The sequence below is a fragment of the Podarcis bocagei genome (assembly GCF_964188305.1).
Source record: "Podarcis bocagei genome assembly, chromosome: 12".
NCBI lineage: Eukaryota > Metazoa > Chordata > Lepidosauria > Squamata > Lacertidae > Podarcis > Podarcis bocagei.
The window spans coordinates 14,642,346-14,667,806 of record NC_138137.1 but is presented as its reverse complement, the minus strand read 5'-3'; the positions used below and the strand labels follow the sequence as shown (position 1 = coordinate 14,667,806).

The 25,461-nt window shown below is 43.3% G+C and overlaps 1 protein-coding gene and 1 long non-coding RNA gene across 6 annotated transcripts in view; one reads left to right on the top strand and one right to left on the bottom strand.

The window, feature by feature from the left end:
• LOC308570262 overlaps nt 1-22,566 on the bottom strand; it is a 30,070-nt gene extending 7,504 nt beyond the window's left edge. The window contains exons 1-7 of the long non-coding RNA XR_014001054.1: nt 21,923-22,566; nt 21,468-21,661; nt 16,296-16,861; nt 9,329-9,392; nt 8,322-8,440; nt 6,110-6,248; nt 1,047-1,221 (exon numbers count right to left, since the gene is read on the bottom strand). This is a non-coding gene — a long non-coding RNA (uncharacterized lncRNA). The remainder of the gene's footprint in view (nt 1-1,046; nt 1,222-6,109; nt 6,249-8,321; nt 8,441-9,328; nt 9,393-16,295; nt 16,862-21,467; nt 21,662-21,922) is intronic.
• Nucleotides 1-23,850, top strand: part of NEK11 (NIMA related kinase 11) — an 82,151-nt gene extending 58,301 nt beyond the window's left edge. For 4 of the 5 annotated variants that reach the window (XM_081164622.1, XM_081164620.1, XM_081164621.1 and 1 more), the window contains exons 13-16: nt 7,027-7,184; nt 8,826-8,886; nt 17,193-17,289; nt 22,573-23,850. In XM_081164622.1, coding sequence (XP_081020748.1) covers nt 7,027-7,184; nt 8,826-8,886; nt 17,193-17,289; nt 22,573-22,774 — 518 coding nt within the window. In that variant the 3' untranslated portion in view covers nt 22,775-23,850. The remainder of the gene's footprint in view (nt 1-7,026; nt 7,185-8,825; nt 8,887-17,192; nt 17,290-22,572) is intronic. The other variant, XM_081164624.1, reaches the window with a different exon arrangement.
• The last annotated feature ends 1,611 nt before the right edge of the window (nt 23,851-25,461 follow it).

The following is a 25,461-nucleotide window of genomic DNA, read 5'->3' as shown; positions in this document are numbered from 1 at the left end:
AGAAGCAACAGCGGAATGAGGGAACACATCATGAGCTACTACCTTAAACTGTCTGAAAAAGCTATCATCTCTCTAGTTTTCCCCAGTATAATACATTTGGTATGTTGCTGTTTTCACCAATGTACGCATTTTTATGCATAATCTCTCCTAATAAATGCAGTTTCATACACAATATTTGTTTGGAGAACTATGCAAGATTTGGAGCAGTGGGAATTTCAAAGGACGAATCTATTTCAGTTAATGCATTTTCAGGAAGTGTTAATTAGGTAGGGCAGAGCTTTCCAAACTGTGTGTTGCGACACATTAGTGTGTCGACTGCAGTTTGTAGGTATGTTGTGTGAATGCTCCTCCCAGGGCAGGAAAGACGCTAGTTTAACTTCTGGTTTGCTAGTAAAACTGAATTACTGCGTCACGAAATGAGGCATGTCTAAAAAGTGTGTCACCAACATGAAAAGTTTGAAAAGCTCTGAGGTAGGGTTTGCCTTGAAATATGAACTGATTGAATCTCCCCCCCCCCCGATAGTAATAATACTTCACCTTGTCTTCTAAATTCCCAGAGTCTCCTTTTGCTGTTCCAAGTGAAGATCAAGATGCTGCTCAGCTATTTGTCATCTAATCTGCCTGTTTCATTTTCTTGCTCCTGTCCAGGGGCACTGAGTTTTGCCCGACACTGGGAGGGCTCATCATGTCTGTGTGGGGTCACATATGTGCAGTGGCGTAGCGTGGGGGTGCAGGGGGGGCCGGCCGCACCGGGTGCAACATCTGGGGGTTAGGGTTAGGGGGCGCAAATCCACGGGTTAGGGGGCGCAAATTACTTGCCTTGCCCCGGGTGCTGGCAACCCATGCTACGCCACTGCATATGTGACACATATGTGACCCCACACATAGGTGATGTCACACGTGTTGAGAGGAGGCTGTGAGGCTCCTCAAGATTGGGGAGGGGGCTCAGCCCCATCCTCACATACTTCGGGGGCGGGCGAGGTGTCCTCAGCTACATAGGTTTAGTGTCTATGACCCTGTTCCTGACTTGCCTTTCCTCTAATTACCTCTCCTTTTGGTGGGCTGCATTCTGAAGTTTGGATTATGCCTCCAGCTGCCGTGATGGTGCCATCATTGGGAATTACTGAGTTTTTCTCCCATTGGTATTGAAGGTCACCAGGTTTGGTTAGGTCAATATATAGAAGAACATCACATTCATTAGTGATGCCTAATGTTTGCCATCTGTAAACAATTCAGAAAGACATCATTCAGTTTAAAAGTCAACATGCAGACAGCATTTCACATTCTTTGTGCCAGATTTTGAAAACTGCCCCACTGCTTCGGTCGGAGGGGTTGCAGAACTCATAATGAGCATGAACATGGTGTGCATTGAATGAATTCCATTCTCTAATTTGAACTCATTCACTGTACAATTCAGCAAATGCTGTCTAGATTCTGTTTATCCAGGTACAACACTCCTATTCATGGCGACTCTTCCAGGAACTCTTAACTGAAAGAAGACAAATGACTTCTCATTAGTGTAATTATTAGCGGGTAGCCTTTGCACAGTCCATTCAAAGCATCTCATGTAACATTTCCTTGCTAATATTGCAGAGTAGCATCATTTTTAAGACTAGAAACTCAGTATATTCAATTTGAAAGGAAGGATTGTTGCTCATTTATACGGATTCCCTTTTGAATAAATGCATTTGGAAGCAGACATAAGGAAATAACCGAGACTCTGTTAACTGCATTATCATATGTTATTATAAATATACTAACGGTGCATTCCTAGCCACAATTTCATTATTTATCAATTTATTTGATTTCTGGGAAATGGTCTTAAGACATCTGAAATCATTTTATGTCTGAAAATTAGGAGTAGTAGCCTTTACCAGTAACTAGAATAGTAGGTATTGAACAAAACAAATAGGCCTGATTTGCATGTTATGGTAAGCCAAACTTAAATGTCATAAGACACTCGTATTTTGCTGCATCAGACCAACATTGCTACCCTTCCGGAAGTCTGTTATTCAAATAGTCTTCCCATTTCAACCCAATCCAAAAGAACTGTATGGTGAGTTATGGGTGGGCAAGCAACTTCTTCAAAATAATTCTCATTACAACAATTAGCAGTCAGAATTCTGCCATTTCCTTTGTCTGTTTGAAGAACTGAGCAGATCCCCAAAGTAAGCATAGGATTTAGAAAGCCTACGCTTATGTACGGGTGGCGCTGTGGTCCAAACAACAGAGCCTAGGGCTTGCTGATCAGAAGATCGGCGGTTCAAATCCCTGCGACGGGGTGAGTTCCCGTTGCTCGGTCCCTGCTCCTGCCAATCTAGCAGTTCAAAAGCATGTCAAAGTGCAAGTAGATAAATAGGTACTTCTCCGGCCTGAAGGTAAGCGGCATTTCTGTGCGCTGCTCTGCTTTTGGTGTTCTGCTGCACCAGAAGCAGCTTAGTCATGCTGGCCACATGACCCGGAAGCTGTCTGCAGACAAACGGCCAGTAACTCCCTCGGCCAGTAAAGCCAGTAAAACTACAGAGTCATTTGCGACTGGACATAACGGTCAGGGGTCCCTTTACCTTTACGCTTATGTTCAAGTTGGTTTTTAAGGGTATGCATGCACAGCTTTTGCTAGGTAGCTGCTGGATCCTGTGCTTCTTAGAGGGCAACTTCTCAAGTAACCAGTGGCGTAGCGTGGGGGGTGCAGGGGGGCCGGCCGCACCGGGCGCAACATCTGGGGGTTAGGGTTAGGGGGCGCAAATCCACGGGTTAGGGGGCGCAAATTACTTGCCTTGCCCCGGGTGCTGACAACCCACGCTACGCCACTGCAAGTAACTGTTGCGCCATGCATAAAAGAACGTTTACACAGGTGATCGCCAAGTGCCCTTTGCCATCATTGCTCTCTTTCGAATGTTCTCTTTCCTTCTCCCTTAAGCACTTCTGAAGATAAAAAACTTATATATCTAGTCTTCTGCTCTATTTCTTATGTGCCTCTCTTATTGTTTTAGGAAAAGCAGCACTCATAACTTGTTTACTTCTGCTTTGGAAAGCTATAGTAGATAAGGAAATTAATAATACTTCCCCAGGGTGACACTACTTGATCACATTTTCTTAGCTTTACGTAGAGACTTTAATCATAAATCTTTGTGTTACTGAAACAAATAATGGAATGAACACAATAGGGATAATTGTGCACACTATGGCATAATTTATTCTTTATTGGCAATTAGTTTACTTATAATTTGTTGATTTTGCCAATTCACCGACACAGCTGAATGTTTGATCCCAAGAATAAGTGGCAGACTGCTGCATAAATGGCATGGGCATGGCCTCATTACTTCATTAGTAGCTGGAACAACTCATAAACCTTGATTTTTATGTGATTTAAAGATATGTCCAGAGATAGTAACAATTACATTTTGAATATTGAAATTGCTGAAGTTTGTAATTATCTGATTTGTTAATATATTTGTCCTGGTCATAATGCTCAGCTATACAGTATTCTGAATCAAGAGTAATTTCTCCCAGAAGTTCTTATTTGGCTTGGAATCTGAAATATGCCCTGTCACTAGTCAGCAGACAGAGTGCCCTAAGACAGCTGTTTGGGCACATATTCAGGATTTATTCATGTCAATCTCTTACTGTTGTTAGACTACTCATTGATTGCTATGAAACTACACAAACAATGAAGTCAACTGTCATGTAATGTTAACCTCATTCATGCTTAAACGCAAGTAAACTTAAATTACTGTGAACTGTGTAACTACATTACTTGACAAAGCACCCTTTTGTCTGATGAACGTCTTCATTGTTTCATTCTTAGGTTTTTGTGAAATTATATGCTCCCATCATCCAGCTCTAAAGTCCTTTCTTGTCCAAAGGGGTGTTTCTTTTGGGTTTGAATTTCAAGTTGTGCACTACCACGCTTGGTAGGTGCAAGACAGGTGAAAACATACCATAATTCACAGAGATGAATGCAATTATATGCATGTTACGGCACCATCAGCACATGTCAGGGCCGGTTCAGCTGCAAGTCCGCACAGAGACTCAGTAAAGTTAACCCTTTATTTAAGGAAACAGAATACAAACAGAGAACCTGTAAATGCAAAAAAAAAATGCAAGAAAAATATTGTTCTTCCCTTTTCTGTCCATTATTAACTTGCTAACTTGTAGCAAAACTCTGTCCTCATGTGGTCACCTTATTCCATTGTGCTTTGTTTCTTTAAAATAAATGAACTGAGGCTGCAATCCTGAACACACACTGACTAGGGAGTAAGGCCCAGCAGGTCTTACTTCTGAGTAAGCATGCTTACGATTGCAATGTCACTTAGTGCCGCATAAATGCAGGCGAAATTTAGAATGCTGCATTAATGCACTAATTAATGAGCTCCGGGGACGGAGCAAATTAAAACTATTTTTCAACGACTGTTTAACTCACGAAGGGGAAACTGCAGTAGATATAAAAGATGATGCTACCTAGGAAAGGCAGCTGGAAACTTGGCAAGCCCACATTTAGAGGTTTCATTTTTCATTGCTTTTTCTGCAGAGTTTCAATTCTTGCAGAATGAATCAGCCTATAAAGTGTTAGGCAGAAACCTCAATATTCATTATGTGCTAGGTACATTTCCTCTTGTTTCTTCACGAGAACAACACTTTTATAATTAAGTTAATGTTAAGGAGGACTCTTTGAGTTTCCCCCATTGCAGTTCCAGTCAGGAGTGCTTCTAGATTTGAATGGGTTGTCCAAGCAAAGGGCCAGTAACTTCAGAATTCTTCTGCAGATTTACCACTGTGAGCCTCCCCCCCCACCCCATTTACAACCTCCCACAATATGGAAACACGATGTTGTTCTAGGACAACGTGGGGAATTTAAAGGGTGGGTGTCATTTAACCACCTAGTAGCACTGGAGGAGGGACGTGGATGGCCCTGTGGGCTAAACCACAGAGCCTAGGACTTGCCGATCAGAAGGTTGGCAGTTCGAATCCCCGCGATGGGGTGAGCTCCCGTTGCTCAGTCCCTGCTCCTGCCAACCTAGCAGTTCAAAAGCACGTCAAAGTGCAAGTAGATAAATAGGTACCACTCTGGCAGGAAAGTAAACGGCGTTTCCGTGCGCTGCTCTGGCTTGCCAGAAGCAGCTTAGTCATGCTGGCCACATGACCCGGAAGCTGTACGCCGGCTCCCTCGGCCAATAAAGCAAGATGAGCGCCACAACCCCAGAGTCGGCCATGACTGGACCTAATGGTCAGGGGTCCCTTTACCTTTACCAAGCACTGGAGGAACAGGGGTGCGGGGGGAGCGCATCGCCCCCGGCAGCACGATCCCGGTGGGGTGCCATCGCAGCTGCACCCCCCGTGCTGGGCGCCACGCCCCTGAGATTTCACCCCTCCCATATGCAAGAATCTGCTGATTTTCTCTGCTGATTCTCCAGAGAGGAGGGGGCGGTTTCTGCTCTCTACTTATTCCACTCCAGCCTAACATCAAAGTGTCAGTCAGTGTCTCGGAGAGAGAGAGACTGAGTGTTAGAGACCGTGTGTATAGATAAGGTTGCTGACTAAGAGCAGCTGCAGACACTCAGTGCAGTTCAGCATTTATGTTTAGACCTCATTTAGCTCTGTATATAGTTGTGTATTATAGTTCTAGTTAGAATAAAGAAGATATTCTACAGAGCTGCTCTCCGAGTCATTTATGCTCTGCTGTACACTGCTATACTCTGCTGTGCGACGACTGTCTTCTTGTGGAAGTGAATCCGGTGCTCACAACTCTAAGCTGTGAGTACACAGCACTTTGACCTGTTCCTGTGTAGAAGGTGGTCTCTGGAAGTGCTACCCAGCACGCCTAGCCCAGTCGGGGCTGAAGTGGATGAGTCCAGTTGGTGACACTGCCAGCCATGCCCCCACCTGCTTTCCACCCCCGCCGGAGCTTGACGCTCTGCCACTGCCTAGTAGCCACCTGCTGCTAAATCAAAACTAAGCTACGGAATGTGGTGGGGGAGAGAGAAGGTGGACCCAATTCAGTGAAAGCAAGAATACTCATGGGCCCTTAGCAGTTGCCTGAGTATGCTGAGTGCATGATTCCCCAAAAATGCATTGTTTGCTGTAATAAAACATTGCAACTTTCTCTTACCACTCATTTTCCCTGAATAAGGGATCCTTGCTGTGATCTTGCTATGTGCAGGTGGATCACCCAGCTAAGCTGAGCAGCTGCAATGCAACACTCTGCTGTGTATGCCATGTCTGATTGCAGACAGAAGTCAGAAACATATCTAAAAGAAAAAGACAGATCTTCAGGCATCACAGGGCACAGAACACGCTTTGCTGTGTAAAGTCTTGCTGCAAGGAAATAATTTCAGGATGATTGCATGGCGACCACTTGAAAGTTTCATTTTTAGCAAGGGGTTTTATTTATGTCACTGGACATGTGCGATGTAAAAACTCATATTCCTCCTCAACAGGAGGGTGAGCTAACTGTCTCACCACGCTGATCACCAGGGTTCATTTGGCTGATAGAGTTGGCTAGGCATATGTCATCATCCTCATCACTCCATGTACATCCATCTCGAAGTTGCATGCTTTGTGGAAGAGGATGGCCATCTCATATAGAGTTCCAGGGTATTTGACAGCTGCTAGAACGGGTTGGCAAGGTTTACCTCGCCTGGGCCGGTTCACTCCAGCGCAGTTCCCTTTGTGGGCCAGATTGCGAGTGAGCGAACGTGCAAGCGATTTCCGGCATCTGCGCAGACGTGAATTCCGGCGCCGCAGAAGCGAGTCGCCGTGCCAGTTTAGCGCAATGCCTAGCGGGTGGCGCAGTTCAGGGGCAGCTTGTGGGCTGGTTAAATGACGGCCGTGGGCCGCTTGTGGCCCATGGGCCTTAGGTTGCAGACCCCTGTGCTAGAACCTCCATGCAAGTTCATATATTCCTCCTTCTACATTATAAATTTCTCACTAGAGAGTTTGACTCATCTGTATGTGCTTTTTAAAGTGATAATTTAAATAATTTGATAATGATTTTTAAGTTCATTTATTGTTTCTATTTTGTTACAGAGATCCCAGAAGATCCAGTCATTGCAGAAGAGTATTATAATGATGCATTCGATTCATGCTCAGAAACAAGTGAGGAGGAGGAGGAGGAGGAGGAGGAGGAAGAGATAGAAGTCGAAGAGATGGTCACATCACACACTGTGTGTCAAACAAACCGGCAGGTATACACTTGCTTTGCAGTTGCCCGTTGAACATAGACTGTTAAGACAGCACTAAGTAAACTTGCAGTGGTACCTTGGTTTAAGAACAGCTTATTTCATGAACAACTTGGATTCAAGAACACCGCAAACCTGGAAGTAGGTGTTTTGGTTTGTGAACTTTGCCTTGGAAGCAGAACATGTTCCGCTTCCTGTTGAGTGTGTTCCATTTGTAAATTGAGTCCCTTGCTGCTATGGGAAAGCACGCCTTGGTTTAAGAACGCTTTGGTTTAAGAATGGACTTCCGGAACGGATTAAGTTCGTAAACCAAGGTACCACTGTTTTGAAAACTCCTCATTGTAGGCTGCAACATACATATGGTTCCTCACTTTTATTACTGCAACTTGTATTCCCTCCCCCTTCCTAATCCAAACTTTTCCTTTGATTTCCATGTAGAATGTAAAGGAATTATTATAATCACGAGTGGCAGTTAATTGTGTTTTGAACAGGATTGGCTGCGATTCAGTATTTCCAAAGGCATCCAAAATAAAATAGAATTTTGAACAATACAGAGTTAAATTCGGGACTGGCAGTCAGACTGGGACAGAGTGACATTTTGTCAAGCCTTCACGGTTCACATTTTGTCATGTCTTTGTGGTTCACATTTCTGTGACAAGAAAAATTAGGGGAGAAATGGATGTGGTTTTATTGACACCTCTGCCAGAATTTGATTCTACTGTTTGTGCCTGTTAGTTTTCCACCCAGTGCACACACATAAATTTCTCTGTCATTAATGGATGAAGCAACTATACAATCAGGCGAGAGCTATACAACCCTGGCACATTCGCATCTAGCACCTTATCAATAAAACAAGACAGTCTCATCACCTTTCCCTTATGTCAGCGTATTTGATCTTTTCCTTCTTCTAAATCTCCATTCTTCACCATCAAACAAACCCTTGTTTTCAGCTTTGTAAATTGAAAACATTGCAGCCTGGGCCAAAAATGATCACCAGTGATGAGACAGGCTAGATGCTACTATGGGGGGGGGGGTGTTAAAGTTTTCTCTCCATACAATCACAATTTAGAAGTGGCTGCTTACCCAGAATTGGGTGAAAGGGTGGTGAATTAAAAGTCTCTGGTCTTCCCTGAAATCGCTTACCTTTCTTTCATTCCCTTCAGCTTCTGGTTCTTCCTTTGGAAACTGAATCTGTTCAAATCTGTCTCCGTGATGGTGGCCCCTGGCCATCAGAGTATGTTAAGCACTGGTTTCTCCTTGAACTGAATAGACAATGTTAATAGCAGCAGGGCAGAGCAAGGCTTATGGGTGAACATAGAAATAATGTTGGTGCAGAAAGACCATATTAACTATCTAGAGCAGCCAAACAATGCTTATCCAACCCCTGAGCAGAATGAATATCCGCTGCGCATATCTAGGAGGCATAGTTCTTCTGTACCAATGGACTGGGACTCAAAACAAATTTGTTGGCATAGACCATATTCGCCTTCTCTCACAGGACTGGCAAAAGATTTAAAACAGTGGTGTACAGTGGTTTCTGATGATTGTAACATTTGCCTCTTAGCATTTCTCTCTCTCTCTAACAAATACTGCTCATATGGTGATGTTTCCAAGCCCAAGGTCTCTTTGTTTTCCTTCCGACTACAGGACAGTGATGTTGAAGCAATGGTCAGGTACATGGAGAACATCCTAAACACCAGCTGTCTAGGTAAGATGATGTGCCCTCAATTTAGGAACAGTTTGATAACAATACTGAACACTGAATTGATTTTTCTTTCTCTCCACGACACTCAGAAGACCCATAAAAACAAATGGTGCTTCTTCTGTCAACCTTTACAGGCCACACAAAAGTGTCTTTCCTTTGAAAGAAAAGCTCGTTTCCAATAACTTCAGCTCCAAAACTAGCATTGGAATCTTTTTGAGTCTGCAAGCTTAACAGAAAGAAGACTGATCACAAGGAATATTTGATTTCAGACTAGTATTATTATGAATTTCTTTTATTTGTTTCATTATTATTTTGCTTTTCTATATTTAGAATGTGGTGCACAACAACAAAGTTAAAAATGTGACATTAGAAACCATAAGTAACCATTAAAAAAAGAATAATTGGATTCATGGGTAGGAAAAACTTGATTAAAATAAAATTTTACCATTTATCTTTCATCACATTAAGGTCATACTCAATTGATTCCAATGGATATTAGCATATGTTGCCTTGAAAGAAAAAAACATTAAAGTCAATTCATTTGGAATTAATTTGGGATTGGATACGATCCATCACACTCTTTTAATATATCACATTTCCCCATAGACAAATTTGTAACAAGTGTAGATTTAAATGTGCAGGACTTAACTCCTAAATTCCTGCCTATGTTGTTTAGCTGTGTGTTTAGTCACTGTATATTTTTACTTTATATATATATATATTATTTTACTGTATACATATTACTTAATGTATTTACTTAATAAATTGACTGCAGTCCATGAAAACTTATGCCATAATAATTGTGTTAATTTTTTAACTCATGATTAGCAAATCTCGTTGTTGCTTTTGCTGCAAGAAACTGGTATAGCTATCCCTCTGGAAGCTGCATGGTTCAGTTTCTCTAGATATGCTCGCAATTGCCTATATCCCATTAGGGATTATTGCTGTGATGTCAATGGCCTTATTAACACATGCTCCATTTTATCCTCATAGATATGTTTATGGACTATGAACCAATACCAGATAAGGGCTCCTTTTATACTGAGTAGAACCTACTTCTACATGCAATGATGAAACAAAGCTATAGGAAACCTGTGGCATCAGATGATCTGCAGTAGGTTTCAAAGGAGCATGTAAACCAGGGGTGTCAAACTCAAATTCATCGGGGGCCGCATCAGCAGTTTGGTCATCCTCAAAGGGCCGGTTGTATCTGTAGGACTATCTGTAGGATCTCGGCCCCTAGGAGTTTGCTCCTATGCTGGGGGCTGATGGCAGCTGGAGTCCCACAACAATCTGGGGGTGAGCCATCCCCCTCAGGGGGGCTTGTTTCCGAATGGACGCGCGTGAGGTGACGCTGTGACGTGTCTTGGTCACGTGAACTGTCTCGCATGAGCCCGTTTCTCACGGTTAACAGCCACGACTGCCATGGAGCCCAAACCAGATATGTTGTTGTTGTTGTTGTTGAGCAGGGTGGGAGGGGAGGACTGTCAAATCCTTCAAGAGGCCTCCACGTGCATCAACAGCCTACAATGCAACTTTTAAAAAATATAGCCACCTGCGCAGGCAACACCATGACGGAGCAAGAACTCTGCTGCTAGTCCATAAATCTCTCTCTCTCTCTCTCTCTGACTAGCGCCCGCTTCCCCAAACGATTCAACTAAATCTCTAATTCGGGATTACGTAATGCTCCCGTTTGCGCCTGCTCTTTTTTTTGAGAGAGAAATGGTCATAGCGTCTGCGCATGCGCCTCATGCCTGCTCGCTTTCAGCCCTCCCCTGCTGGGGAGCTGGAGGACCTTCCCCTGGGTGGCGGCAGGGACCGATCTTGCTTTGGGTTTCGCTGGCAAGACAGCGCCGCGCGCCTGCGAGCCCTGTCACGCTTAAATCCCCACCTACCGACCTTCTGCGTAGAGAACTGATTGCGTAGTGCCGCCGTGTGGCGTTTTTCCTCTCTCTCTCTCTACGGGCTACACGGGCCACATGACGAGGTCTGGTGGGCCGGATTCGGCCCGCGGGCCTTGTGTTTGACACCTGTGATGTAAACAAACCAACATGCTTGTTGGACCTGTCCCCAGTCTCCACTTGTGTATCCAAAGCTGTGAACACAGCCTTCACTTGTACAACTTGTATGCACAGAGGCATTGTCTAGAACTTTGGTTGAATGTATAAAGGTTGGGGATGGAGCCAACATGGACATTAATCCTACTCTTCCATGCCAATGCAGTCATATCACTAGACAGGATGCCTAAATTAGCTACAAAAAGCTATTTACTCACTGAAAGTACATGAGTAGGGTTGCCGTATTTCGAAAAGTAAAAACCAGGACCCCCCAAAAGCTGTTGAGCTTTTCCTTTTTTTACAAAAAACCACAATTTTTCAATTGACTTGCCTGAGATCCAGGACAAATCGCCACCTTTCAGAAATTCTCCCCGGATGTCATGAGGCCACCAACTTGCAGAAGCACATCAGGCCTGGGGCTGATCAGTGCTTAGATGTGACTTCTGGGAAATGGAAACATGCCACATTCGGTTCTATGATGAAAGAGAAATGGGATATACATGTAAGGGCAGGAGGAAATCATGAGTCTAGTTTAGTAGCATTGGCCCTTGAGTGGGCTTTTCTAGCTGCAACATGCTAGCCACCCAGTGCTATTTTTCTAGAAAAAGAGGTGCTGGAACCATGAATGCCTGCCTTGTTCTCTTATAACAGCAGTGGCACCCACCTGAGAGGTGCTGGAACTCAGTTCTGACTGAGAAAAAGCCCTAATACCTCCTCAGATGGTACTTAAGCCCTAATACCTCCTCAGATGGTACTTAAGTTTCTTGTTTAGTTGTGTCCGACTCTTCATGACCCCATGGACCACAGCACGCCAGGCACTCCTGTCTTCCACTGCCTCCCGCGGTTTGGTCAAACTCATGTTACTAGCTTTGAGAACACTGTCCAACCATCTTGTCCTCTGCCGTCCCCTTCTCCTTGTGCCCTCCATCTTTCCCAACATCAGGGTCTTTTCCAGGGAGTCTTCTCTTCTCATGAGGTGGCCAAAGTATTGGAGCCTCAGCTTCACGATCTGTCCTTCCAGTGAACACTCAGGGCTGATTTCCTTCAGAATGGAGAGACTTGATCTTCTTGCAGTCCATGGGACTCTCAAGAGTCTCCTCCAGCACCATAATTCAAAAGCATCAATTCTTTGGCAATCAGCCTTCTTTACGGTCTAGCTCTCACTTCCATACATCACTACTGGGAAAACCTTTAACTATAGGGACCTTTGTCGGCAAGGTGATGTCTCTGCTTTTTAAGATGCTGTTTAGATTTGTCATCGCTTTTCTCCCAAGAAGCAGGTGTCTTTTAATTTCGTGGCTGCTGTCCCCATCTGCAGTGATCATGGAGCCCAAGAAAGTAAAATCTCTCACTACCTCCATTTCTTCCCCTTCTATTTGCCAGGAGGCCATGATCTTACTTAAGTTTCTAAGCGAACTCAAATCCACATCTGCCCAGGCTTAGGAGTTAAACCGAGCATGTTCTTTTCTGATCCAGCTGATGTGTACACATTTGCATTGCACATTTGGAGGGTGGAATTTTGTGTGTGCAATTGGGAGTTTTGTAAATGCAAAGGCTCCAGAGCTATCAGGAATAGGAAGTAGGCAAGAGGGAGATATTAAACAAGTAGATAAACAAACTAAGTAAATTGAGTGAGAAGCCACCTTGGAAATTAAGGGGTGTATAAACCAATACTTTAATAATTAAGTATGCTGGTTTAATTTGCTTTTTATTTTTATGGAAATCCCAATTTCTTTTATTTTCATTTGGTGTTTTTTTTTGGGGGGGGGGTTGGATAATGAAAAAGAAATGTGTCCATTTCCAATTTGCCACTAATTTGCATACAGTCCCATGGGAATTAAATCATTCAGATACAAAATGAAAAAGCTGCAAAAGGTGCTTGTAGCCATTTAACACCAACTGAGTATATTGTCCACTTCATTATATAACTTAATTAAATAAGAGATTATAGCTTTAGGCCTGCAATGTAGACAATGCATCATCAGGAGCCAAGAAAAGATGTGATACCAACAGAAGAAACTGGAGTGGTTTTTTGGTAGCCATGTGTTAAATATTTGTGCCAGTGTATCTCCCTGAACACTGGATCATAGTCTAGTTAGAACAGGGGTAGCTATTGTCATGTCCAGGAGTGACCCAAGACATTTTGGCACCTAAAGCAAACCACAAAATGGCATCCCTCTCCCTGCCAGGGAAGAAGGGCTGGGTGAATATCTAAATCAGGAACAAAGCAGGGAGGGAAGAAAGATCTACATCAGGCACCGCTGCCCCTGTAGATCCTGCTGCCTGAGGCAGTTCCTTCGCCTTGCCCTATGGGTGGACCGGCCCTGGTGGTGTGATCCAGATGTTGCTGGCCAACAGTCTGGGATTATTGGAGTATACTCAACACCTGGAGCGCATCACATTATTTAACCATGGGTTGGAGTGTCAGACTAGGACAAGAGCGAGCCAGGTTCAAATTCTTGGTTAGCTATGAAGCTCTCTGGGTGACTGGGCCAGTCACTCTCTCACAGCCTGATCTACCACACAGGGTTGTTAGGAGGAAAAAATGGAGGGGAGGGAAGAGCTCATTGGAGAATAGGCAGGATATAAATAAACAATACCAATGTAACATCCGGGGATATCTTGTTTTCTGTTAACTGAACAATGTGTTTGTGACATAGTGGGGATTCCCAAGACCAATCAATGCTCCTTCCTGGAGATCTGTATCCTTTCTCTAAAATACTTTAAAGCTTTTACATTACGATCTTTCTACATAGTTAAAAAGCCTATCTTGCTTTAGATGTCATATTACATCTCTCTCTCAAAATACCATTTCCAGAACTTCTGGACTTTTGTACGTAAAAGTTAAAGCATTCTACTTGCCAGTGAGAATCACAGCCTCCAATTAAAGCACAAACATAGTCCTTTTTGGCTACAAATTTTTGATATGCCAGCAACCTGTACACATGGTGAGCCATCACACATATTAAATATGTAGTTATTTTCTGACACGACAGTTTGTGACATTGGACTGGTGCTTAAGTTTAGCATTTTCTAGTGATTTTCTAGTGTTAAATCCCCATCCTCGCCCTCCCGCACTTCATTTATGATTTATCCGTGTATTAGCTGATAAGAACAGCCTTCAAACAAAAGGAACATTGCATTTGGTGTGTGGGAGGCTTAAATGGTGTGCTTGCGCTGTTTTGTGTCATGTGCGTAAAGCAGTTGGTGGAATTTAAAAAGATCAATGTTCAGTTCATTAACATTAATGAATGCTAATGTTCATTAAACATTTATGGATTGCAAGTTGCAAAATGATGCAATGTAGCTATAATGAATGGCCCAATGTGACTGTTTTTGTATCTTCTACAGTGCTCAAGTTATGTAACAATGGGATGTAATGCTTTGTGTAGAAGCTTATCTTGTCCCCGCTAATTTTACTATACAAACGTTTTCAAAAGTGATCTTGCAAGCAGAGCGCAGAGGCAATGCACAATGAAGGTGATCCATTTTATAGTCACATAATGTCTCCACGAGAGTATAAATTTACATGAATTGGAAAGAGTTTTGCAGTATTAAGCAAGAACTATTTTTGGCCTTCATTTTGCTGATGAAACATCTCGAGCTGATCAAAAACGTTTTGTTGTCCCCAGCGTTCTTTGAGAACAAATCTGTGCTACCCAAAGTGTACTTCTGAAGAAATGTTGCTGTTGAATCAGCTTTTGAATCTATGCAGGATGAAGCTCACAGATTTAGCTGCCAGCAGTTACTATAAAAGCAGTATTAACACACCAGCAATACAGCAGCCTCATGTGGTTAGAAAGTTGTAACGCTTGGGTGGATGTCCGGGGCTAGGTTCAGTGTCTAGGGGATATTCTTCTTTTATTGAGTTCTGGCTCCTGCCTCCACCCAGGAAACCTGGGACTCCAGTTTGGATGTCTAAACAGCAGTCATTCAACAACACACACTCCTAGGATGTATGTTCCAGCAAAAAGGCTGCAACAACAACTGGGGTGCATTGCAATAAGGAATTCCAACCAGCAGAAAACAGCAGTGAAGCTCCTCCAGCTCCAAGCCAATAGGAAGCACTAAGCCAGGTCCAAGATACTTGGGTAGCCCTATGCTTCCCCTCCTAGGTATGTTTTCATCAAATAGTGACTCAGAAAGTAAAGGTAAAGGTAAAGGGACCCCTGACCATTAGGTCCAGTCGTGGCCGACTCTGGGGTTGCGACGCTCATCTCGCTTTATTGGTCGAGGGAGCCAGCGTACAGCTTCCGGGTCATATGACCAGCATGGCTAAGCCACTTCTGGCGAACCAAAGCAGTGCATGGAAACGCCGTTTACCTTCCCATCGGAGTGGTACCTATTTATATACTTGCACTTTGACGTGCTTTCGAACTGCTAGGTTGGCAGGAGCTGGGACTGAGCAACGGGAGCTCACCCCGTCACTGGGATTTGAACCGCCAACCTTCTGATCGGCAAGTCCTAAGCTCTGTGGTTTAACCCACAGCGCCACCCACGTCCCTGATTCAGAAAGTAAAGCCTAGCAATTCCATGTTTTGAGCATTCAGTAGGAGAGTGTTAAAGGTAAAGGGACCCCTGACCATTAGGTCCAGCCGCGGACGACTCTGGGGCTGCAGCACTTTACTGGCCGAGGGAGCCAGCGTACAGCTTCCGGGTCATGTGGCCAGCATGACTAAGCCGCTTCTGGCGAAACCAGAGCAGTGCACGGAAACTCCATTTACCTTCCCGCCGAACAACGGGAGCTCACCCCGTCACGGGGATTCGAAGTTCAAACTTCCCTCCCCTTCACCAAGAGAAAAGTGAATCCAGTCTCTCCCTGTTGTCCAGAGGTCACTTCTACTTAAGGGCAAACCAGCATCCAGCAGCACTCTTGCCAAGGCTATAGTTAACTGTCAAGATGGCAAAAGTGGCCCAGGCGCACCCTTCTGTTTGTTAATATATTCCAACAGTTACAGCAAAACATGTGCAACTCTATCCAACATGCAAAAGGATGTGGCATGCTAGGCTCAGGTGCTATGTTTTCTCTGCACTTTCTGCTTCCGCTGTGTGGTGGAGTGTATTCTTTTCTCTACATCTTGACAATAGGCGAGCACATGTGTGACAGTCTCTATTTCTGATGTATATGCTTTATAAAATAATGCTACAATAGGACAAAAAGGGGGCAGGGGTTAAGGAAGAGCTGCAGAAACTAATCAGGATCTATGAACAGAGCGCAACCCAAATCCCCACGGTGCTTGTAGAAATCCGTTCCAAGACTTCACACGCAACCCATCTCTGTAAAGCTCCATAACAATGAATGAGCTGGTTTCTAACTTTATAAACTGAGCTAAATTATTTGTGCAAGATACACACGTTACCGGAGAGGGCAATAATGTTGCAATCAGGAACAGGTTTTGTTGATCCAATAGCCAGCACGAAGGCAAAAACCTAATAAAAAAAATGGGTTATTTAGTCCAACTTTCCAGAAAAGCTGAGAAGGATGCCTTTAATAACATCTCACGTTAAAGGAATCTGAAGTATTATAGGGATAAAAATCCATTGCTAGAATAAGAGTGTGCAGACTATGCAGATCACAGCGACACATCCTGCAAATATATATTCTTTATATTTTGCCATTAAGTTAAGACATCATGTCCATGGTGGACTAAAACAACATCATCATCATGTAGCTTAAGGTTGGTTTTGATCCGTATTTGGACTCTTAAGCATATACACATATGTCTTAAAGGTAGACTGTGACGGGAAGATTAAGTTTAACCTTTTAACTGGTCAAAGGTATTTGTTTACTTGTAGCATAGCTGCTTTTCCCACGCTCCTCATGCACCAATGGAGCTTCACCAATCTTCACGGTTCCTAGAAAAATCCTCTGACTGCTACTTCTCCAGCTGTGCTTTCAATATTTGATGAAATTTGAAAAACTGAAAAATAAAATAATAAGAACCCAAATTTGCTTCTTTGTGCAGTTTCTCCTATCGTTATAAGAGTTCCCCTTCACAAAAACATCTTTTATAAGACATGGTGTAGATCTGGCATGTGCTATCATACTGAAACCGTCGCTGTCCCTGCTGAGCCAAGTTGCCTTAATGTGTATTTAATAAGCTAATTCGTCTTTAATCAAGGCAGCGCTTCCCTGTGACAAAAGTGAATTGCTCGCCTTTTCTTGATTGTCCTTGAATAGTGCTATGGATCTGTAGTGATGCTGAGAGGAGCAAGGTGAATGAGGTTGTCCATCTCTGCATTGATCTGTAGGCACTGGGACTGTCACCAGAGCGACTCCGCTGGGACCCGAACGATCTGGAGTGCTGAGCGGCACCACGGCTGCAACCAAGCTGAGGAGCATGAGGGAGTAAGTTGCCTTTTTAGAGATGCTAGCTTTTGCATGCATATAACAAAAAGACAACTTTGATTCCAGAATATTAAGATTACAACCACATCTTTTCCAGCAGCAGTTACGTATTACTTGAGGATGTTTTCTCTCTTATTGTCTGTCATTTCTTTTGAAGTGAGACATCATCTTGCCGGTCTCTGCCTGTCTCTAAACTGGTAATTTTATCCTTTTGTGTTATTATCTCGGTGCAAATCTGATCAATCAGCTTTACATAGCCATGTCCAAAACACTGCTTTTAAGGTTGCCTTCTCTCTTTTGACCGCGTGCAATCCTCCTTCTTTTGTATATAATTTTTATTTAATTTTCTGTTTTGTAATTTAAAACACTCATTTTACATCCTTAAAATATCAATGACTTCCCTTCTTCTCTTTCCATGGTTCATTTAAATATTACAGATCCCTGCATATTTTACAAAGCCTATACTATTCAGTATTCCATTATTGCATCCATCAAAACTTATTTACACTGTTGAATTTATCTTAACGCTGCCAGTGTTTTCAGCTGTACACAATTATTTCCTATATATTCAATAAACGTTTTCCAATCTTCTCTAAACGTATGTTCTTCTTATTCTCTTAATCTGTATGTTATGTCTGCAAGTTGTGCATATTCTGTCAACTTAAGCTGTCATTCTTCTTTGGTTGGGGCCTCGCTCATTTTCCATTTTTCAGCTAACAAAACATGGCCCACAGTAGTAGCATACATAAATAACCTTTTTTGACACCGGGGAATTTCAGTCTGAATTATACCCAACAGAAAGGACTCTGGGTTTTTGGGGGGAAAGTGCTTTTAAACATTTTTTTCAATTCATTATGGATCATTTCCCAATACTTTTAACCTTTTACGAGTCCACCACATATGAAAAAACGTTCCCTCCACCTCTTTGCATCTCCAGCACTTATCCAATTCAGTCTTATATATCTTAGCAACACCAGTTAAATTAAATACCAGCTATTCTATACACGTCTATTCAGAAGTATGCTCCATTGAGTTCAATTAACTTTTCCCCCAAGTAAGTGGGAATAGGACCAGGGCTTTCCCCCCCAGCCAGAACTCACCAAATCTGGTTCCAGAACCTCTCAGGTGGGCACCAATTTCTATTAAAAGAGAACAAGGTGAGTTTTCTAGAAAAGCGTTTTCTCTTTTTCTAGAAAAGGGCACTGAATAGGATTGCAGCTAAGCAGAGCAATCCTGTTGGGGAGAAGTAGATCTAAATCTGTGAGCCACGTTTAAAAGCCTTTCAGAACCATTGGCATAAGGCCGCTCCACTTTCCTGTGGGGCGGTGTTGCGGGCAGGCCACACGCTCTCCCCGTGCACAGCAGGGGTGTGGCAGTGCCCCCGCATCATAGGGGAGTCCCGGCCGCATCATGCCCCCGGCCAACCAATCCAGTTGGCCGGGGGGGGCGTGGCTTACCGTATTTAAGCAGCCACGCAGGCCGGGGAAAATCCCTCTTGGTTCCTGTTTCCCCTACTGGTAGTTGACCCTTACTGGACTACCTGCATGGTGGGCAGGAGTCAGATATACAGTGGTACATCAGGTTACATACGCTTCAGGTTACATACGCTTCAGGTTACAGACTCTGCTAACCCAGAAATAGTACCTCGGGTTAAGAACTTTGCTTCAGCATGAGAACAGAAATCGTGCTCCGGCGGCGCGGCAGCAGCAGGAGGCCCCATTAGCTAAAGTAGTGCTTCAGGTTAAGAACAGTTTCAGGTTAAGAATGGACCTCCGGAATGAATTAAGTACGTAACCAGAGGTACCACTGTAGTCGGTTCAATTCCAGTGCTTAATAACACTCACATTCTGTAACCAATAAAGTTGTGGCCTTAATTAGCACATTAACCTAAAATACTGGTGTCCATGTGTTTTATTATTCAACAAATGGGGGAGGGCTCGGGGCCTTGACACGCAATAGCCATTGGGAGGCAACATGAGCCGAGTCCTCTAAACTGCTGTTGGCAGCCTCCTGGCTGATTAACGGGAGCTGAACTTTATTCTTGGGACTTATCTGTGGCTTCGTGATTTGGGCCCTTGTGTGTGCCTGACTACAGAATAACAAAACATGCATAATCGGCTTAGGCATTTATACCACTCTCTTTCAGTGATGGAATCAAAAGAAAGGGAGGAAAATGACTCTAAATACATGGCATCTCGTGTTCTTTTTGCAAAGAAATCTAAGAATACATGCAATAAGCTCAGAGTTTAACGGCAGTGAACTGTATAGTGCAGTTTAAATATTCAAGAACGTGTAGATGAGTACAGTGGAAAAGCTTTCATGGACAAAAATGTAAGTATATTAAAATTTTGCAGCACAGCAGTGACTGCTTCTCGTTCAGTTCCCAGTGTCTTCCACTCAGCAGCGCACCAGGATCAGGCACAAGGCATCATCATTACCTGCTGAGTCTAAGTAAAATTGTCTTTCAGAAGCTGCAAAAGAAAGGCATTTTGTGATATTTCTGTTCTTCCACCATGAATGGCCATGTTTCTTATTGCTTGAGATCCAGAAGGATTATGTATTTAAGACCCTTAGGCCAATGGCGTTGGCATCAAATGCCCATGTCTCTTAAAAATTCAGAAAGAAAGGTCATGTTGAAGTAATTGATTGAGCACGGCATGATCTTTAAGATTAGCTGACAGCTAGCTAAGAAAAAGTCTACCTTTCCGTAGCAAAGCGGTACATAGTCCATGTGAGTGCTTAGAATAATGTTGAGACTTTCTAAATAGCTTCAATGTGCTCCTGTTGAGCTCAAAGGTTGTTTTACTATTGATTTCAGAGAGAACCCCCCTAACCAGTTCTTGGGCATAAAATCTTTCCAATAACCACATTCAAATAAATCACTTTTATGTATGTTCTCTTTCTATCAGCAAATTTCATAGTGTAACTTATGTCTGTTTGCCCTCTTCGGGCAGGCAGCTTTGTGGGCAGGCATGGTGTCTTCCTGCAAACTGGCCTATTACTGGCCAGATCATAATCCTACCACAAAATTGGCCAACGGCAGCAGGAATCCAGGGGGCGTTACCTGGGCGCGGTGCCAACTGAACAGTAGTGGCGCTTGAATGCCCAGAGGGGGGCTAGGGGCATAGCACTCCTCCAACAGGGATTCCCCAATTTGACGTAGGTCACAGGATGTCCTCCCACCCTACTGCTGCTGGCTTCACCCTTAGAAATCACTTACCTCAATGCCTATGGCCAAACCTTTCACATCTGTAATTTGATTCCAAAACTCAATACAGTGGTACCTCTGGTTGCGAACGGGATCCGTTCCAGAGGCCCGTTCGCAACCTGAAAATAACGCAACTACATCAGGAACAAGCGGGGTTGGGTGGAATAGAGATCTGCCATTAGGAACTAAGGGGGGGGGGTAAAATCAACCTGACTCCATGGCTGAAGTGGGAATCACAGCAGAACAATCCACAGTTTATTTCAACACACTAATTCATGTTTCTTCTGATGGCACAGAAAAACGGTCATCATTGCTGTCTATCAAACATATAAGCGTCTTTTCAACCTCAGGCTATTATTCTGGTGTTCTGCATTATTATTCCACTGTAATATGTAATTGATTAGACAGCAAATCTTTTTATCCTTGGTAGAAAATTATACTTCTAAACATATATTTTTCAGGAATGGGGTTTGGAGTGTGCGTGTAAGCTTCAGAAGAGGGAGCAGTCTTCTTTGCCTTCCCCTTGTTCTGTTCTTTAAAATTAGCTAGGCATTTATGTTGCAGGTGTCAGAAAATAGCAAATGCCGTATACACACTATATACCGGGGTGCCTCGCCTTTGGGGGGCTGTGGGGCACACAATCCACGATCAGCCGGTGGAGGGGTGGTATTATTGTTGTTATTAATAATAAAGTTTATATACCACCCTTCCTCAGAGGATCAACAGCACTGGCAGCTTCTCATAGCACTACGCTGTGCTGAGAGGACCAAAGTTGTGCCATGAGGCTGGAAGTGCAGCCATCTTTGTCCACGTTGCCTCTGATTCTCAACATAGTGTTGTTGCAGGGTAATGCCCACAAATATTTTGGGAGAAGTAGCATGGCAGTGGTTCCAGCCACGTGACACAATTTCCCTCTCAGAACCTGGCCCCGATTTTTAAAAAATTAAATTACAGTACAACCTCTACTTACGATCATAATCTGTTCTGGAGGCCCATCCAATGGGTGAAACCGGACGCTAGTAGAGGCGCCGTTGTGCTCATGCACATTCGGCAGCAGCGCACTTGTGCGCATGCGCAGATGGCAGAAGCCACTTCCGCGCATGCGCAAATTGCGGCAAACCCAGTGTTTACTTCCAAGTTTGCCATGGCCGCAACTTGCAACGTCTGTGAGAAGAGACGGATGTAAGTCGAGGTTCCACTGTAACAGGGCTTATGTAAGCATGGTGGAACCCACTATGGTTCTTGGGCCTTATTGCCTGAGGGTGCCAAGTACTGGCACTAGATTTGGTCACTGAAGGGTTATCTTTTTGCTTTCTGTACACTGAATTGAGGTGGGGGTCTCGCTCTCTTTGGCTAAAACCCTCTGTCCTATTAGGACAGCACAAGTATAATTTTCATTAATGAAGCATGCATATACAGTAGTACCTTGGTTTTCGAAATTAATCCATTCCTGAAGTCTGTTCTTAAACCAAATCCGTTTTTAAACTGAGGCGCGCTTTCCCTAATGAGGCCTCCCACTCCCAGTGCCCTTCCACCATTCAGTTTCCGTTTGTAGACTGAGGTAAAGTTCACTACTTCCGATTTTGCAGAGTTCGTAAACTGTATCGTTTGTAAGCAGGACTGTTCTTAAACCGAGATACCATTGTATTAGATTTTAAAAGAGAGGAAATTCTATTTTCAGAAGACAAATGCCATTTCCACTTTGTGGTGAACTACAGTCTTCCTCTCTTTTGGTAAGCGTCTAAAGGATGATTTATGAAGCATGGCTGTGCTATCTACTTACTCCATGAAAATTGTTCAGTGCCTTTTTATATAATCCAGAGGCTGTAAATATGCATGTAGAAGCTGGTGTTGTGATAAAAGTATCTTACTGAATCAGATGTCAATATTTTCTCCGTATATGTGGTGTGTGTGTTGTGATGCATGCATTAGTATTCCACACACACACACCCCATTTTGTTAAAGTGCTATAGAAAGTTGCCAGATACAATATCTGTCCAATTATAGTAAATGATGGACTTCTATACGTTATTTATAATCCAGCTCACTTGCTGGCGTTCGTTTTCTGTTGACAGGTCAGCCATTCAGAAACTGGGAACAGAAACCTTTGAAAAAGTTTATGAATTCCTGCAACGAGCAAGAAAGCAGAATGCAAGTGAAAATGAAATCAGAGAATACCTGGAAAAAATAGTGTCTCGGGCAAGTGACTGTTTTGAAGTAGATCAACTCCTCTATTTTGAAGACCAGCTGAAGGCTTCTGAAGATGCCTCTGTGTGAAGAATGGTTTTACTTGGATCATCAGAAATCAATAAATGGAGCACTGTTCAGATGGAAGCAGGCATCATGCCATAGGGTGAGGGCAGTGAGTAGCATGGAGACACTGACAGGAATTAATGTATGCCATTTTGCTATCTTCTTAATTGAGACAAATAGTACTCTTACCACCTCCAGGTAAAATCAGGAGATCTTTGATTGATTCCTACAGCAGTATTGACACTTAGAGCTCAATAATCATTGCCTCAAAAATTGCTGGATTATGGTTTCCGATCACATGCGTCCATACTTGAGTACTCCACTGGGAGAAACTGGGGTGTTCAAAACCTGCATTTCAGCCACGTTTCAAAATAATGTGCAAGGAAATGCATGAGATGTGAGGTGCAGGGATAATATGGGATGAAGGGAGAAGAAAACACTTCACTTTGATTTACTTCTGCCGTGCAAAGAAGGAACTTTGTAAGAAATTTTTAAAATCAATGTTGGGGCTGAATCAGATGGTCAGTGTGACAAAGGTGGGAAAGGTTTCTAAAATCCCCCAAGAAGTTTGCCTCTTTTTGCACCAGTTTTCTGCTGTTTGCTTCTTCAGTCAGTCGACTGCAGCATTTTTGTCTGTTTCAAAATTAGATCTTCTTCCTTACAATCAGTTGGTACTGCAAAGGGATTATAATGAAATATGGCTGATGCAGCCTGATGCCAGCTTCTTCTGCCTACGTACCAGATGTTGGGAAGAGGGATGGTGAAGGTTGCCTGAATGTGTGCCAGGGCTGAATTCCACCTTCTCCCCGCAACACCTCCGTGACAAAACAAACCCTACAAAAGATATAAAGAAAAAAAGGGGGCGGGGTTAAAATATTTGCAGAACACGCATTGCAGGTGTGCTTTCGCCCTCGTAAATGAATTGCTTTGTAAAATATTAACCTGTAAATATCATGCTTTTTTTCCTGTTCATACCAGTGATCTGTGACCATGCTTTATCTAAAAGTCCTAACGCCAGCCTTTCTCTTCCCATTTTGCAAACGGCACCCTTGCAAATTAAATAAATAAAAATAAAATTCCATGGTGTTTCTGTTTATGCCGCAGCTGTTTCCATCTGGCCTCTTAAAATTCCCTACTTTATTTGTAAGCACAGAAATCAGGAGGACCATTTCACCCAATTCCTCTGGGCAAGAAGAAATTTTCTAACAGTTTCTCTGGGGCTCAGCATTAACAGTGATAGTAGCACAGCTCCCATACCCCTCGAAATGGTGTGTGTGTGTGTGTGTGCTGCCACTGCAAAGGTCAGCAGCAGCAACAACTGCACTGGCAGCCTGCCCACCACACTGCCTTCTTGATGATGCCCCCACACCTAGTGCCTTCCCTGAGCATTGGAAGGAAATGATTGCTGCCACCCCAAAAAACGTGAATAATGAAGGAACCCATGCAAAGTGATAGGATTTTGGCTCGGCTCCACTTTATGCAAATTTTGCAACTTTTCACTTTGCTTTGCGGTCAGCACCCTCTTAAGGTTTCCTGTGCTTTGGGGGCAAAGTGATTCAGCCTCATCTGCTGAGTCGGCTGTTACCAGTTCATCGTAGGTTCTGAGCATCGCAAAAACCATATTAGAGGATGGTTTAATATCACACTATTAAGAGTCCCCAACCCCTGGGGCTTTGGCAATATAAAACTGCAAAGAACAACCGTTGGGTGAACAAGACTCCCTGGAGCAATTGGCCTCAAAAATCCATTAACTGTAACCTTTACATGTTGAGGCTACCCACTCTGCTTCAGGTAAACTCAAAAGTTTTTTTATGTACTTTTTTTTTTATGAAAGAGACCGAGCAAGCAAGATCCAAGCAACTTTGGCAAATTTTATTTCATGTGTATGTTTCCAAGACACCCAAAGCTCGCAGCATCTGATCCCTTCATAATGTATTGCTCTGATTTACAACCCAGATACACTGCCACAGGCAAGCAAGCAGTGTTCTGGACATGCCAATTTCCCAGTTGCTTCAACAGCAGATCATCTCCATGGGCAGCAGGGGCTGCTAAGGTGCCCTGTTAAGTATAGTGTTTTAATTCACTGAAATTGCAAATGCTTGCATCCATTACAGTGGTACCTTGGTTCTCAAACTTAATCTGTTCTGGAAGTCCGTTCCAAAACCAAGGCGCGCTTTCCCATAGAAAGTAATGCAAAATGGATTAATCCGTTCCAGTCTTTTAAAAGCAACTCCTAAAACAGCAATTTAACGTGAATTTTACTATCTAACGAGACCACTGATCCATAAAATGAAAGCAATAAACAATGTATCAAGCAATCAGTAGCTGAACTGGGTTCCACACAGGCACAAAAACAAAAAAGAGTTGCTAAAACAAAAACGCAAAATAAATAGCAAAAACAGACAGACCTCAGTGTAAAACTCAAAACGGAAGTGTGGCAATCAAATCAGAAGCGTAACTCTCAAAACAGAAGCGTAACACTCAAAGTGGAGCATGTTTGACTTCTGAAAAAGTTTGCAAAACTGCCACACTTGTGGGTTTGCAGTGTTTGGGTTCCAAGTTGTTTGAGTACCAAGGCGTTTTTAGAACCAAGGTACCACTGTATTGTATGTTTAAATTTGATTGGTCGGTAACTGAATTCTAGAGAGTTCTGTAGTAGATCTCATGTGATTGGCTCACATTGGCCACATGGGAGGTATCTACTGAAGGAG